Here is a 14889-nt window from a genome sequence, read left to right as displayed (position 1 = left end):
CCTACCCAGGCACTGAACCTGGTCTCCTGCATTGAAGGCAGATTCTTTACCATCTGAGCCACGAGGGAAGCAAATACACACATATGCAATACCCCCAGGAACAGGTCTTTAGTAGGTTCCAAAAAAACACTAGCTTCCCTATGTAGAAAAGACAATTACTATGCATAATTCTAAAGGTTACCACATCAAATACATAGCTCTTCTTGTAAAACATCACAGTAATCTGAAAAAGAATCATTCATACTTTTCAAATAAACACAAAATAAACCAAATAATTCTGAATAAGTAGTAACAACTTTATTTTAACTCAACGTGCTGAAATGCAAAAAATATTTTCAGCAACAAGATACAAAAAGTATGTATCTCATCATTGACATCAGCTTGATTAAAAATGAGGCTGAAAAGTTCAATGTGTCTTTATACATTTGAATCTTGAAAATCAATTCCCCCCAGAACTAATTTTTAAATAATTTCAGCAGACTTTTATTTTCAAAAATGGGACTCAAATTATATTTTCATTCTAAAAAACTGAAGGCAAAAATTAACTGGGTTACAGTATACAATGATAAACTCTAACAACAAAAAAAGATTTAAATATAAGAATTCTTTTTCAAACGTAAAGTCCACATACTGCAAACAGAAGACACGGTGTGGTGATTTCATTCTTAGTGAAGAGGAAATCTCGCATGGTAGGCACTCAATATTTGTTCAACTGCACCTAAAATTTACATCATTCCATTTTAACACTTAAACAAAGTAGAGCTCATAATCTGTATAAAAGAGGTTTGCAAAATACTCTTATGTGTGCTGAAAGTGCTGTCTTTATAATCTGAAAACACTAAAACCCACCCACCCACCTTGTTTTCCAAGAGTACACTGAATATTTTCATTTTACCCATCAAAGAGCATGAACATCCAACTCAGAATAATTCATCTCTTCAAGCAGACTTGGCTTTGAGAAAAGCTTGCTGAGTTGGACTTAAACAAAACAACTTACTGAAGTCCCTAGTGTTCTATTTTAGTTAACACTAGGAAGCATACAAAGATTCTGCTTAGATTTTGAATTTATGCACAAAACTTAAATGGGTAAATAAATTAGTCAATTACATGTCTGGCAATTTAAGCTCTAACTTAAATTTAGTTTAAAAATAAAACATTAATGTTCATGACAAATTTTTAAGAGATCTTCATTATATTTTTAAACTCAATTTCAAAACTGATGTCCTAAAAAGGCACTGTTTTCACATTTCATCATGCAGTAAATTGGTCACATTTCTGAGAATTATAATTTCCTCAATTGTCCCCCCAAATAAAGCACATTTAAATGGAATACATTTCAACTAACCTAAACTTTCAACATTTAACTGAGTCCTATTTTCAGAAATTCACTTTTGAACATACCACACACAAATCCAAGCAAATATACATATACACACATACACACGCACACACACATGCCTAATGACCACATAATACATGCAAGGATCTCCAATTACTATTTCAAGACAATGACACATGAGTATTCAAGGAGGTAACAATGGCAGGCCATATGTGATGGCACCTTCATATTTGTGCTCCAAATATCGATACACACTAAAATTAAAAAATGAAAAAGGCACAAATATAGTGTTTCTGTATCTCAATCTAAAGAACAGTTCTCCAATGGTTACTTTTATAATATGTAACGTTAAGACCAGTAACTACTTTTCTAAGAAAGAGCTGTTTAGGTGACAAAAGGGAAACAGGAGCAGGCTTTAGTTCAAAAGGCAACACTGCTTTGAACAAAATCTGTGTCTACTGAAAACCATGTGTATAGTTGTTTTTTTTTTTTTAAAGGCTATTAGAACACTCATTTCAGAATACATTAACAGTTTTACAATGCCTCAAGAACCCACAATACCAAAAATATACATAATAAATAAAAAAAATAAATCAACTACCATGTGATTCTGTTAATATAATTGGTAGGCATTAAATTATCTGAAAAGTGGACATTTCTACAAACGTGGATATCCTTACAGCACAGTGTTTGACATTTTTGGTACAAAATGTGTTACCAAACTAAAAAAAAATCTTTATAATAAAACCCTTCAGATTTGCAATAAACACAAAAGTAAGGGTAAGCTGAAATGTACATTATAGATGTTACCACTGAAGTCACTATGGTTAGAAATGTAGATTCAAGCAGTGAATTAATTCACAATGCATCTGTGTGCATTTGATATAAATGGATACACCAGTATTTTTTTTTTTTTTTTTTTAATATGTGACAACAAAATTCTAGGGCCTGAGAGAGGAATTTTTTTCTTCTAAGACCCTGGCAAAATCTCAAATCCTTAAAGTGTGTATGTATGTGTTTTTTTTTTTTAAGCTGCACACTGTAAATTTAAAAGGCTCAATCTTATGGTTTAGCTAAGAAGTGAATTTCTGCTCCTTGTAATACTCTTACATAGTTTTCTACTCCCTATAATACTCTTACACAGGACAGAGTCCATTCATATCTAAGAATCCTTCTTCTATCCCAAGGTAGTCTTTCAATATTAAATTTAACTTAATACAACAAAGACTCAAACTACAAAAGAAGAAATGAAGATATCTGAAAATACCATCTTTTCAAACTTCAGTTTGATGTGGATAACAAATGGTTATTTGACAGTGTTTGTTCAATGTAAATACGAATCATTCTTGGCATATTAGGATTCAGTAAATACCTAATAGAAAACAAAAATAATATCTATTTTAAAACTTTAGCTTCATTTTTTTCCCATTTGCCCTAACTTCAAAAACTAAATAAACAAATTATACAAATTTTAATCTGGAGAATAGTTACATAGGTAAATATATAATATATGCATTCTTTTTTCCAGTGACACACTTTTTCCCCTTGTGGTCAAACACAAATCTTGCCTAAGAAGCATACTACCACTGTTACAGGAAATCCGATGCAGGGCTTGACACTGATCACTCCTGCTTCGCCATGACAATGCACTAGAACAGACCTCTGCTGTGAACAAACTGAAGATATGTATGTGTTTAAAGCTAAAATTCATTTATAATAAAGAACTGGCCTGTGAAAAGCAGTTTATAAACAGTTTATCCTGTTCACATTATGCATTATTTCAATTATCATCCACAATGTTGGTACAGTTACTGAGATAGACAGGAGAAACCTCGGGAGGAAAAAAGGTTTCAGAGTGTAGCCTGACATATTCTAAGGGTCCTCTCCTTTGGTCTTCACATAATAACAGTTCATTGTTTTTAGAAGGAGAGTAGACTGCCTAGGATTCATTTACTGTTCAGGTGCCTTCTCTAAAGTGTGATCAAACAGTAGTAAATTCAATAATGAATGTCTGAAAGTCAAACCAATGTAACTGTAATTGGGAATATCTTTCTTATCTATTATCACAAACATCCCAGTTGCCTCCATCTTTCTTAAAAAATTCTTTCAAAAGTTAAGACAATTAATAATACCACATCAATTCCCTCAAAAGAAAAAAAAAAAAGTACCATTTAGCATATAAAAATTACACATTAAAAGTGCATATATATCTTCTTAATTGGCCCAGTCATTAAATTTACATTTGGTCATCCTTACTTTTAACATATAGAATTCTTCATGTAAATGTAGGTCACTATAAATTAAAAAAAAATTAATTCAGCACTAAACATGCTTTCTTCTTATTGAAATCTTAACCTCAATCAGTTCTCAATCATTGTAAACTTGGATAAATTCACAAAGAAACACAAGTAAAGGTTTGTTATGCTTCTCTTAGTTTGCTGGACAATTAACATACAAACATCACAAATTTCACTAAAAATTTGGGCCAATTCATTGCATATTTGCCCCCTGAAAAGAAAAATAAATTAGAACTGAAGCAGTGTATTGCCATAACTTACCTTGAAGGTAAGCAGGTTCTCCTGTGTTTACAGAACGTAGACTAGAAACATTACCAGTCATCTCCAACACAAGTGCTTTTTAAAGGAAAACCTAGTTTTAAACTTTTAGTGCAGGACAAAGCCTACAAAACTCATCTGCCTTTCTCAAACTAATGGAAGATCTGTTTGAACTTACTATCTTCAGTTATCAATATTACTGCATTATGGAGCTAGTGCAATCCTGCATAGCCTTGGTCACAATGACAAGGCACAATAAAAAAATTAAAGTATTATATGAACAAGAGAAGTCACAGAAGATAATTTAAGGCCTTGAAGTGAATTAGAGTATAATCAGTCTAATTTAAAGCTGAAGAATAAACCATAAATTATCCACCTGAAATGCAAGCAATATGCTTTTTCAGCTTCTGTTCTGTGGACAAGACAACAGAAACAACTCTCGCTTATGGTTTGTGTATTAGAATCCTTCTGGACCTGGAGGAGTAAAAGTCAATTCCATTTTTCTACAGTTCATGGAAGGTTTCAAGACTGTTTTAGCCGTTTTCGTGGAATACCAAACTGTGGACACTGTGCAGATGCTAGTGCTCGGAAGGCTTCTGCTACCAAATGTGGGTGAGAATGAATCATGGACTTCCACCCAGATGTTTCCATTATGTCCGCTGCTTGGCTGAAAAATAAAAGTAAGAGATGTTTACTAAGGAGTACTTTTCAAAATGCATTGTTACACTGTCATTTTTTTTTTTAATTTACAGATTTCAAAATTCTGTCCCCCTATGTATTCACACCACTTGAATTCATTAAAATATCATCTTTACCTTATTGGTATTTTCTGTTGTAACTGAAACTGTTCAATTTTTCTGCAAATTCTACTCTCCTGAAGTGTATGACACTTGTCTGCAGAGCTCTACTCCCACTGTTACCATTTCTACACTCACTCTTTCAAGAGCTCCTTTCTCCAGCTCTTACACACAGGTTTTCTCTAGAGTTCCAAGTTTTCCCTCTATTCTTCTTTAGAATTCACTGTTCATCTTATCTCAGCCACTTTCACAATTTTAACGATCATACTCAACAATGATAAACAGTGATTTGCTAAGTCCTAGGCCTCCCACAAGGTCTGTCCCCAACCGCCTGTTTTCTTTACTTGGACATGCCTTGAAAACCGTAAATTTCAGAATGAGGATAAGAACTCAACATGTCTCTCTTGAGCCCCAAATTCTTCCTCTCTCATTTCCAATAAGCTAATGCTTCCATCATCACCCAGTGATTCAAGTCAGAAACCTGGGAGTCACCCTAGATGCCATCCTTTCCAATCAACCATTAAAGCCCTATTTGAATTCCCAAAGGTATCCTGAATCCCTAGTTAAGGCCCACAACATCTCATGCTTGAATTATTATCAGTCTCCTAATTTGTCTTCTACTCTCCTATCATGCTCTTCTCAAACCAGCTTCCATGCTACCTCAGTAATAAACACCTTAAAAAGGTCTTCTTCTGTTGTTCTCCAATGCCAGTACACAGGTTCTTTAGAAAGAGAAATCAGAAACAAAGTTTCCCAGTTCTTCCCCCTAGCTTTCTACCTCCCATTCCATGCTTTGGCACTGTGTAAAATATTAATAATAACAACAACAGCAATACTGAACTGTTTATTGTTAAAGGATGTACAACATGCTCTGAGTTAACACAGTTACTCAAGCAATAAATCTAGTTATCCTTGCTTGTCTCCTGTCTTCTCTCCTTTCTACCTACCTACCATCCAAATAATACCCAAATGTTATAGACTGTCCATTCAAAATATTATATCCTTTTATTTCTTTCTAGCCCCACTATCACTAATCAAGTCAAATTTTTACCTTCATCTCTTGCCTGGACTATCTTCAATACCTTTCTAACTGGCCTACCTATACATAACCATGCTCCTTAATTACCACCAGCACCTCAACCTCCCCACGCTCAAGCATGTGGAGAGACTGCTAAAACAAACACCCAATCACATTCTACTCTAGGTTAAACTCTTTTACTGTATGACCATCCTCTTTGAATAATGTCTAAAAGCCCTAATGTTATTTAGATGGCCTTCCATGATCTGATCTTTGACTTTTTTCCCCAGCTTCTCATACTCCTCATCCCCATACTCTTCTTTCTTATCTTCAAACCGTTGCACGCCTGTATCTTTTTTTTTTTTTCTGGGACATACCTTTCCACCTCTTCCCTCTTCTTCACCGAGGTAACTTCTACTAATACTTCAGGTCTTTATACAACAATTCTTCAAAAGGACACTTAGGTCAGGTCCTTTTGCTATGTGCTCAGATGGGTATGCTCTGCCTTACCTATTATTACACTTTATTTCAACTACTTTGTTTAGTTCCTATATATCTCCTGCTAAACCATAAACTCCAGGAAGGCATGAAAAACATATATTGTGTTCATAAATATCTGTTAAATGAATGATCTACTATTGCTTCATGCATCTATACTTAGATTCAAGCGATGCTTTCTGTCTGCAATGCCTCTTATTTCCTCCTCAGTTCTGCTTATTTCTATTCAGATTTTAAGACAAAGCTCAGTCATCTTTACGTCTAAACCTCCAGCCTTAGTTGTGTCCTGAACATACCCTTCTTTATGACGTTACTTACCATATTATAATGAAATATGCATGGATGTGTTTCTGTTATTAGATAAATTTCTTAAGAACAAGGATTTTTCCTCATACTTGTTTCTATATGCAGCACCTCAGCATAGTGCTTGACACAAAACTGATGCTAGGCATTTAGTTTAGTTTGCTGAACTAAACATTAGCTAATAACAATTAAAAAATTTGCCTGACATCAAATTACCAGTGTACTTTCACATTTATAATTTCAACTCGCTGTTTAGAATCACACAGATTGTTAATATGCCTGATATTTTCATTGATTTAATTCAACAAGTATCTATTGATGGTCTCTATGTACACCATAGTTTCTACATGGGATACAGAATAAGCTTATATTTTTTTGACATTGTAAAATATTTTAACAGACTAAAATCAGAGATTGAATGTGGCAAAGTATGAAGCATCACAAAATTATCATTCGATTTTTTTTAATATACAGACTAGCTAGTAAAAGTATTCACTCATTTTTACCTTCAGAAAACAGAATTCACGAACTATTAAGAATTCAGTTAACTAACTTCAAATCTATCAAAACAGATGAAAGCAAGGGAATTGTAAGTCAAACATTCATTTTCTTGTCTTTGACACAATCTTTTTTTAATTTCTTACATCAATTTTTGATAATTTCCAAGAACAGAGTTTAATGGTACATAGGTAAAAACTAATCAAAAGCAGATGCAAATTCTTCAACCTACTGACTCTCCTTTTGATTCTGAGTAACTGCAAAGAGTAAAAAAGTCACTCAAAAAATGAGTGAAGAAGGGGGAAAAAAAGGGAATAATAAATTCTCATGGTTATGTCATTCTGAAGATTCAGGCTTAGAAAGATGTCACGACTACCCTGCTCCTTACCAGTTTTACCAGGGGAAAGATCAAATTGCTACCATTTATGGAAGGCTAGGTAATTAACCTAATGCAGATGTGATGCAAGGTACCTGGCTGCCCTAAGAAGCAGTGGCACTCAAATGTCAAGACTTTCCAGGTAAACCTGGAGGGTACATTTCCTCATAGGATAAAATAAATATTTCCCACATTTTTAGAAATGCTTTCTGAAGGGGCAGGCACAGGGTCTCTAGTAGTCACTGAAATACCTGGACTGAGCCACATGCTAATGTGAACATATATGCTTAAGAAAAGACAGTGTCCATCCCAGTTCACATTACAAGCTGATCTACAAGGGAGCATAGCCTCAAGAATCCACTACATGGTTAAAGTATTATTTTTTTAAACTGGCAGTTTGCTTCATGTCATTAATATCTGGATTCATACTTATTGTAGATGAACAAAAGGCTATGCAACAAACACTTAATTTCATGTATGCAGATCAACTTTAAGTCAGAAACTGATGTCATCTTACTTGCTGTTCCAGTTTTTCCCATCTTTACACCCAAGCTGTCGAAGTACACTGCACCTGCATTGAAGATTTAAACACACTTAAGAAAAAGTCAGGTGAAAAACTGTTGAAGGTGTCATGTCCACTGAAATACAAGCACAGCTTACCTATTAATAAAGTCTATGGCTTGTGCTTTCAATTGTTCTGCACTGTGCAAATCTGCAAGGACAAGGGTATCAGCAACATTTTCTACTGAGAGGTTACTACACAAAGCTTCTTCACACATGACCTTCAGCCGTTCCAGTGCATACTATCCAGAAAGGAAAACACAAAATTAAACATTTATTCAAAACTGCCAAGTTCTAAATACATGATATTTAAAGCATATTATACATCGAACTGAGGGTACTTTAAAAGTTTTTATTTTAAATATAAAGAAAGTATGAGTTACTGTATTCAAGATAAAGACTAATTTTTCTTAAGAAATTTCTATCTTAAGAAAATTTCTATCTAGTTCAAGATAGAGGATGAACTGTCAACCCACTCCAGTATTCTTGACTGGAGAATCCCGTGGACAGAGCAGCCTGGAGGGCTGAAGTCCAAAGGGACAGACTGAGTGACTGAGCACACACGCAAGGTATAGTGTATTTTTAAAAAAGAGTTTCTTTAAAATCCTCTTAGTACTCAAAAAACAAACAAACAAAAATACCTTTATTACTTAATACTCTTAATGAGTATATTTCTCTTTTCTAATATTTTAAACACCAGTCAGGACACAGCATATTGTCACTACTTAATCCTGAAGAAAAATGATAAAGCTTAATACTCATAACCATAACTTGTATTTGACATACATGTGAAGAGAACATACTTGGCAGCTTTACTGAGGTATAACTGGCATACAATAAAATGCACATATTTGAAGTTTATACAGCCACATAACCATCATTAAATCAAGAGTGAACATAGTCATTATCCCCCAAATTTCCTTCTACCTCTTTGTAATCCTTTCTTACCCCACCTCAGGCAAGACCTCTGATATGTTTTCTACTGCTAGAATTCACATTTTCTGAAGTCTTCTATAAAAGAAATCATACAATTTGCACTTGTATTTATCTGGCTTCCAGCAATTATAATTATTTTAAGATTCATGCATGCTGTTGTCTGTGTATCAATAGTTCTACACTTTTTACTGCTCAGTGGTATCCCATTGATCTGTTGATGAACATTTGGGTGTTTCCAGTTTTTAGCCGTTACAAATAAAGCTGCTACAAACATTCATATGTCATTAAACAGGCATATGCTGTCTTTTCCCTTGAGTATAAACCTATAAATAAATGCACTGGATAATATGGTTAAGTGTAAAACTTTAAAAAAATTGCCAAACGGTCTTTCAAAGTGGTTGTATCATTTTACACTCTCATAAGCAGTATATGAGAGTCCACATCCTTGACCATACTTTGTATGCTTTTAATAATTTTAGCTGTTGTAACAATCATAGATGTATCTCATGGTGGTTTTAACTTATACTACACTAATGAGGTTGAGCATCTTTTGATATACTGAATGGACATTATTTTAAGAAGTGTCTATTCAAATATTTTTAGTTTTAGAAATAACTGTGTTTACTTATAATTGTTTTGAGAGTTCTTTATGTAGTCTGAATATGAAAGACCTTTATCATATATATCCTGGATAAAAGTTGTTCATCAGTTATGCTTTGCAAATATGTTCTTCCAGTCTGTGGCTAGTCTTTTTATTCACCTGTGTCTTCTGAAGAAGTTTTAAATTTCATTGAAGCCCAAGTTATCATTTTTCCTTTTATATATTTTTGGTGTCATAGCCAAGAAGTCTTTGCCTAATGTAAGACTTTAAAGACATTCTCCTGTATTTTCTTTTAGAAGTTTAAGATTTTTTTAGGTTTATAATCTATTCTGTGTTACTTTTTGAATATGATGTGAAGTACACATACAGAATTCGGTTTTTTCAAGAGTTCAACCACAGTTCATCTTCTTGGGTACAGACTACCAATTCCTACAGCACCATGTACTGAAAAGACTATCGTTTCTCCAATCAACTATCCTTGCACTTTCATCAAAAATTATAGAGTCGTACATGTGACAGTCTATTTCTGTACTGTCTATTCTGTTTCAATGAGTTGTCTATCTTGTCACCAATACAACCGTGTCTTAAATACTAAAGCTTTATGAGTTCTCCATTTTATTAATAGTGTTTTTCAAAGTTATCTGATTATTCTAGGTCCCTGCACTTGCATATAAAATTTTAAAACAGCTTGTCAATTTGTACCCCTCATCCCTGCAAAGGCAGGTTAGGATTTTGATACTGACTTGCTGCTTCTCCTAATCAAAAGAGAAGTGCATTGTCCATTAACAAGACTTTCTCTCCATTTACTGAAGTGTACCTGAATTTCTATTATCAGTATATTGTAATATTCAGCATACAGGTCTTGAACATCTTTTGTCAGACTCATGTCTACGTGTTTTGTATTTTGCATTCCATTATAATGGCATTTATACATTTAAATTCTGAGACAGTTACAGATTTGAATAAGCTATAAGAAATAAGAAAGCTATAAGCTATAAGAAATAAGATTCCATATACACTTGTCCCAGTTTCTCCCTATGGTAACATTTTTCAAAATGAGTATGATTATCACTATAAATACATATTCATGCAAACACATACAGACATATACATGGACAGAAGCAGCATGGATATTAGTACTTTTGGAGAAAGCTCCCAATGAGCTTTAGCATTTTCAGGATTGAGAACTACTGACTTTGAAATCTCCTGCCACTTTTACACTGTTTCCCTATCTTCAAGAATTTAGCACTGTGAAAGAACATTACAAAATAAGATGTTTTTTTTCTCTATATCCTTGTATTAAAAAATAAATCTATGAATACAGGATTAAATTAGAAAAAATACACAATATTTTCTTCCTTTTTTATAGATGAACATCATGCAATGTATCTTAAGACTATCTCAAAATTGCAATAAATTATTTGCACTACTGCATGTGTTCTCATAAAACAGAGTAAAGATACACTCAAAACTACTGTGTCTGAGTTAACATTCCATTTGCTCCATATACTCTAAATCAGCTCAAGATATTTTTATGTCTTACTGATTTAAAATTTTTTCATTTCCATATTATCCCACTGTGTTATTTCATAATACTCTCAAGAGGCATCCTCAAATAGTATAAATTAATTCAATACTTCAAGTTATTGAGGGTTCTCATTTGATGATAGCTTTCTAGATATGTCAAGCTTGAGGACATTTTTCAGCTCTTTAAGACCTAATTACTTACTTTGTCTGCAGCTGCCAACAAGTTGTCAGCCATTTTGTCAAGGTTTGGCGCTTTCCCTGTGTAAATGAATCTCATCATTTCTTTAAAAACCTCAGGGTCTACATCATTTATTTCCACTCGATTCTGGTATTGAAAACACAAAAAATGTTGTATTTCAAAAAAGCACATAGATAATGAACCAGAGCAAAACTGACAATAGTTTAAAAGCCCAAAATCTGCACTTAAGCCATGTACAACTCAAATATTCATTAAAGTATATTTTAAAAGTTAAGCAGGCAGGTCTAAGAAGAAGTATACCAAGTCAAGCACTACCATGTAGAAATAGAAACCCCAGTTTCTCAGTTAAAAAGTCAAATATAAATAAAAACAAATGTGTAAGGTCAAACTAAATATATCTTTATTCAGTTTCTGACCTCTATCTTAGAGGAAGATGGCTATTAACTTTTTTTGTTCCTCTAGTTCTTTAGGGAGGAGAAAGCTGAGCCACGTAAATAAACTTAGGAAGGAGTTGCCCAGTTGGCGCACATGTAATACAACCAGCAAAAATCAATCTCTGGTCTTTAGTCTGATTACATTTCAAAATGGCAGATAAAAGAGAAATATCTGGGAAAACCAAATGGGTAGTATTACAGTTCAAGTAGACTAATAATAACATCATTTATGTCCTTTATTAAATATAATACACTTATTCTGATTATAGTGGTAAAAAGAATGTAGGAATTGTTTCTGTTCTAGAAAACAAATTCCAAAATCAACTCAAAAGTCTGGAAATAAGGAATACACACCTTAACCGGAGAACTCTCAAATAGGTATGGATCAGAACAGTCCTTTCAGATAGCTATCCTTTTTTAATAACAAATACTCACTTATTTTGCTATTGTGACACACCACAATAGCAATAGCTGTTATTTGGAATGTTAGCCCACATTAAGCTAAATCTATTTTTCTACTACAGAACCCATTTCACCCCATCCTCTTATTTCTTTCTAAAATCCTAACAATAAGAACATGTACTGTTACTTGTAAAATATACATTCCAAAATTCTACATGTATATAAATTAGATGTGAGCCCTTTAAACAAGGTTTACCTTTTTACTTTCTTCCATTTCATGTTCAAACATGGCATTAAAAACTGGGGATCGAGCTGTAACAAGATTAAGCATCATTATTTAATGCAAAAATTTATGAAAGAAATGTAATATGTTACTCAAAAGTAGAAAGTACCTGCAAGAACAGATTTATGAGCTTTAAATTCTTGTCCTCTCACAAAAAAACTGCAATCTGTAAATCTTGTGTTTTCCCAGAGATTACCTAAATCTTCTGCTAGTCGGCATTCAGGTACCTTTAACATATTTGTATTAGTATGTCCTGATATATTTACTGAATCTTGGACCACACTCACCTAATAAAAAAAAGAACAGCAAGAAAAAATACTTTCATAAATTAATATCAGTAGTAAGCTACTAAGTTTCAACCTAAACTTATCATTAAAATCACGTAGAAAATTCAATGTACTCCGTATCAAAAATGCTAACATTTGGGAACTGAATTTAAAGTCACAAATTAAAAGAGAGAAATGATACAGAAAAAAAAAAATTGAAACGAATTAGATCATTTTAAGTGACATTTTATGTAAATAAATGGCTTACTGATTTCTGAGAATGCTCAGTTATTAAAGTAATCACAAAAACTATTTCTCAACAACAAAAAAAGGTCATAATATAATTCCAAATTCAAATAGGAGAAAATACTTTTCTGAGGAGAAAGAAATTTAATTTTTTATTTCCTCACATTACAGAACTATCAATATTTAAAGTTTATTGAACATATAATAAACACAGCATAACACTTATGACATTTTAGAATATTTTAAAATGTTTAAAACTACAGACTATAATATGCAATTTGGGCAGCATTTTAAGTATAAGTATTGTCCCTACATGTTTCAATGCTAATAACACTGATTTAAATATCTAGTAATATTGATTTAAATTTTAAAGTATAAGGATTCTCATAAAACAATGTAATTATTAATGTTCATGGAAATCTTTCATTAAAAAAACAGAACAATATAACTTAGTTCGATTCAAAGACCTTTAATTTATCTATGAAATAATCAATAAATAAACGTTGGTATGATTAAAACCAACAGTGGAAACAAGTGTCAGGCTTTATTTTTTTGGGCTCCAAAATCACTGCAGATGGTGACTGCAGCCATGAAATTAAAAGACGCTTACTCCTTGGAAGGAAAGTTATGACCAACCTAGATAGCATATTAAAAAGCAGAGACATTAGTTTGCCAACAAAGGTCCATCTAGTCAAGGCTATGGTTTTTCCAGTAGTCACGTATGGATGTGAGAGTTGGATGGTGAAGAAAGCTGAGCGCCGAAGAATTGATGCTTTTGAACTGTGGTGTTGGACAAGACTCTTGAGAGTCCCTTGGACTTCAAGGAGATCCAACCAGTCCATTCTGAAGGAGATCAGTCCTGGGTGTTCATTGGAAGGACTGATGCTAAAGCTGAAACTCCAATACTTTGGCCACCTCATGTGAAGAGTTGACTCACTGGAAAAGACCCTAATGTTGGGAGGGGTTGGGGGCAGGAGGAGAAGGGGATGACAGAGGATGAGATGGCTGGATGGCATCACCAACTCGATGGACATGAGTTTGAGTGAACTCCGGGAGCTGGTGATGGACAGGGAGGCCTGGCGTGCTGCGATTCATGGGGTCGCAAAGAGTCGGATACGACTGAGTGACTGAACTGAACTGATGATTAAAACTTTGCTTTTACATGGAGCCCAACATAATATGGATTAAATTATTTCTCATTAAAGATGACTATATTTTAAATGAAATCTTAAAACACCACTAAGTTTGGCACAAACTTTAAGAAAAGGAATACACTATTAATATTACTAGAAATTTCATATTATATTTAATAAGTGGAAGAAAATACTACCTCAACTGGTAAGGCAAATGTTTCAGAGTAAATGAACCATCTTTCACAAAAAATGCTGTTTTAAGCTGCTAAATTTTGTGGTTGTTTGTTATGCAGCAATAGATGACTGTTAATTTAAAGCTGTATTTCATAAGGTTTTCTTTAATTAATAGTATTGGTATGTATATGGACAAATAAACTGTAGAAATTGTACACTAGAAATGGATAAAATGGACCAAATTACTAACATGCTAAGAAAGTATAATAATAGTCTAATATAAAATGCTTGAGAATATTAAGTCTCATTAGTCCTTACTCACCTAGATGTAATAACATCTATTTCATACGAATGAACAAACACTATTTTCCGAGGATATTCTCATTAACCATTTTGTTTTCCTGATTTTACTAATCTTTTTGAAAACATGTCATAAAAATCATCTAATCCAATCACCTTATTTTATTAAAAAATTTGAAAAAGTGAGATCCAGAGAAGATAACTAAAGCATCCTAAACCCACTGCTAGTCAGTATCAGAGGAAGACTAGACCTACATTCCCAGATTCCCTTTTTTAGCATTCTTTGCAAATGGCAACCCACTCCAGTGTAGTTGTCTGGAGAATCCCAGGGACGGCGGAGCCTGGTGGGCTGCTATCTATGGGGTCGCACAGAGTTGGACACGACTGAAGTGACTTAGCAGCAGCAGCACTATATAGTCAGAGAAGGCAATGGTACCCCACTC

The 14889-nt window shown here is 33.5% G+C and overlaps 1 protein-coding gene across 5 annotated transcripts in view; it reads right to left on the bottom strand.

Moving 5' to 3' along the window:
* Positions 1-275: 275 nt before the first annotated feature.
* The window catches only part of SPOPL (speckle type BTB/POZ protein like), a 52958-nt gene continuing 38344 nt past the window's right edge, over positions 276-14889 (bottom strand). For 4 of the 5 annotated variants that reach the window (XM_070389828.1, XM_070389842.1, XM_070389848.1 and 1 more), the window contains 6 exons: positions 12437-12614; positions 12301-12356; positions 11212-11334; positions 8045-8187; positions 7902-7955; positions 276-4561 (listed from right to left, as the gene is read on the bottom strand). In XM_070389828.1, coding sequence (XP_070245929.1) covers positions 4417-4561; positions 7902-7955; positions 8045-8187; positions 11212-11334; positions 12301-12356; positions 12437-12614 — 699 coding nt within the window. In that variant the 3' untranslated portion in view covers positions 276-4416. The remainder of the gene's footprint in view (positions 4562-7901; positions 7956-8044; positions 8188-11211; positions 11335-12300; positions 12357-12436; positions 12615-14889) is intronic. The other variant, XM_070389832.1, reaches the window with a different exon arrangement.

Source organism: Bos mutus, chromosome 2, assembly GCF_027580195.1.
Source record: "Bos mutus isolate GX-2022 chromosome 2, NWIPB_WYAK_1.1, whole genome shotgun sequence".
Lineage (NCBI taxonomy): Eukaryota > Metazoa > Chordata > Mammalia > Artiodactyla > Bovidae > Bos > Bos mutus.
Note: the sequence above shows the minus strand (reverse complement) of the source record. Positions and strands in the feature narration are given on the sequence as shown.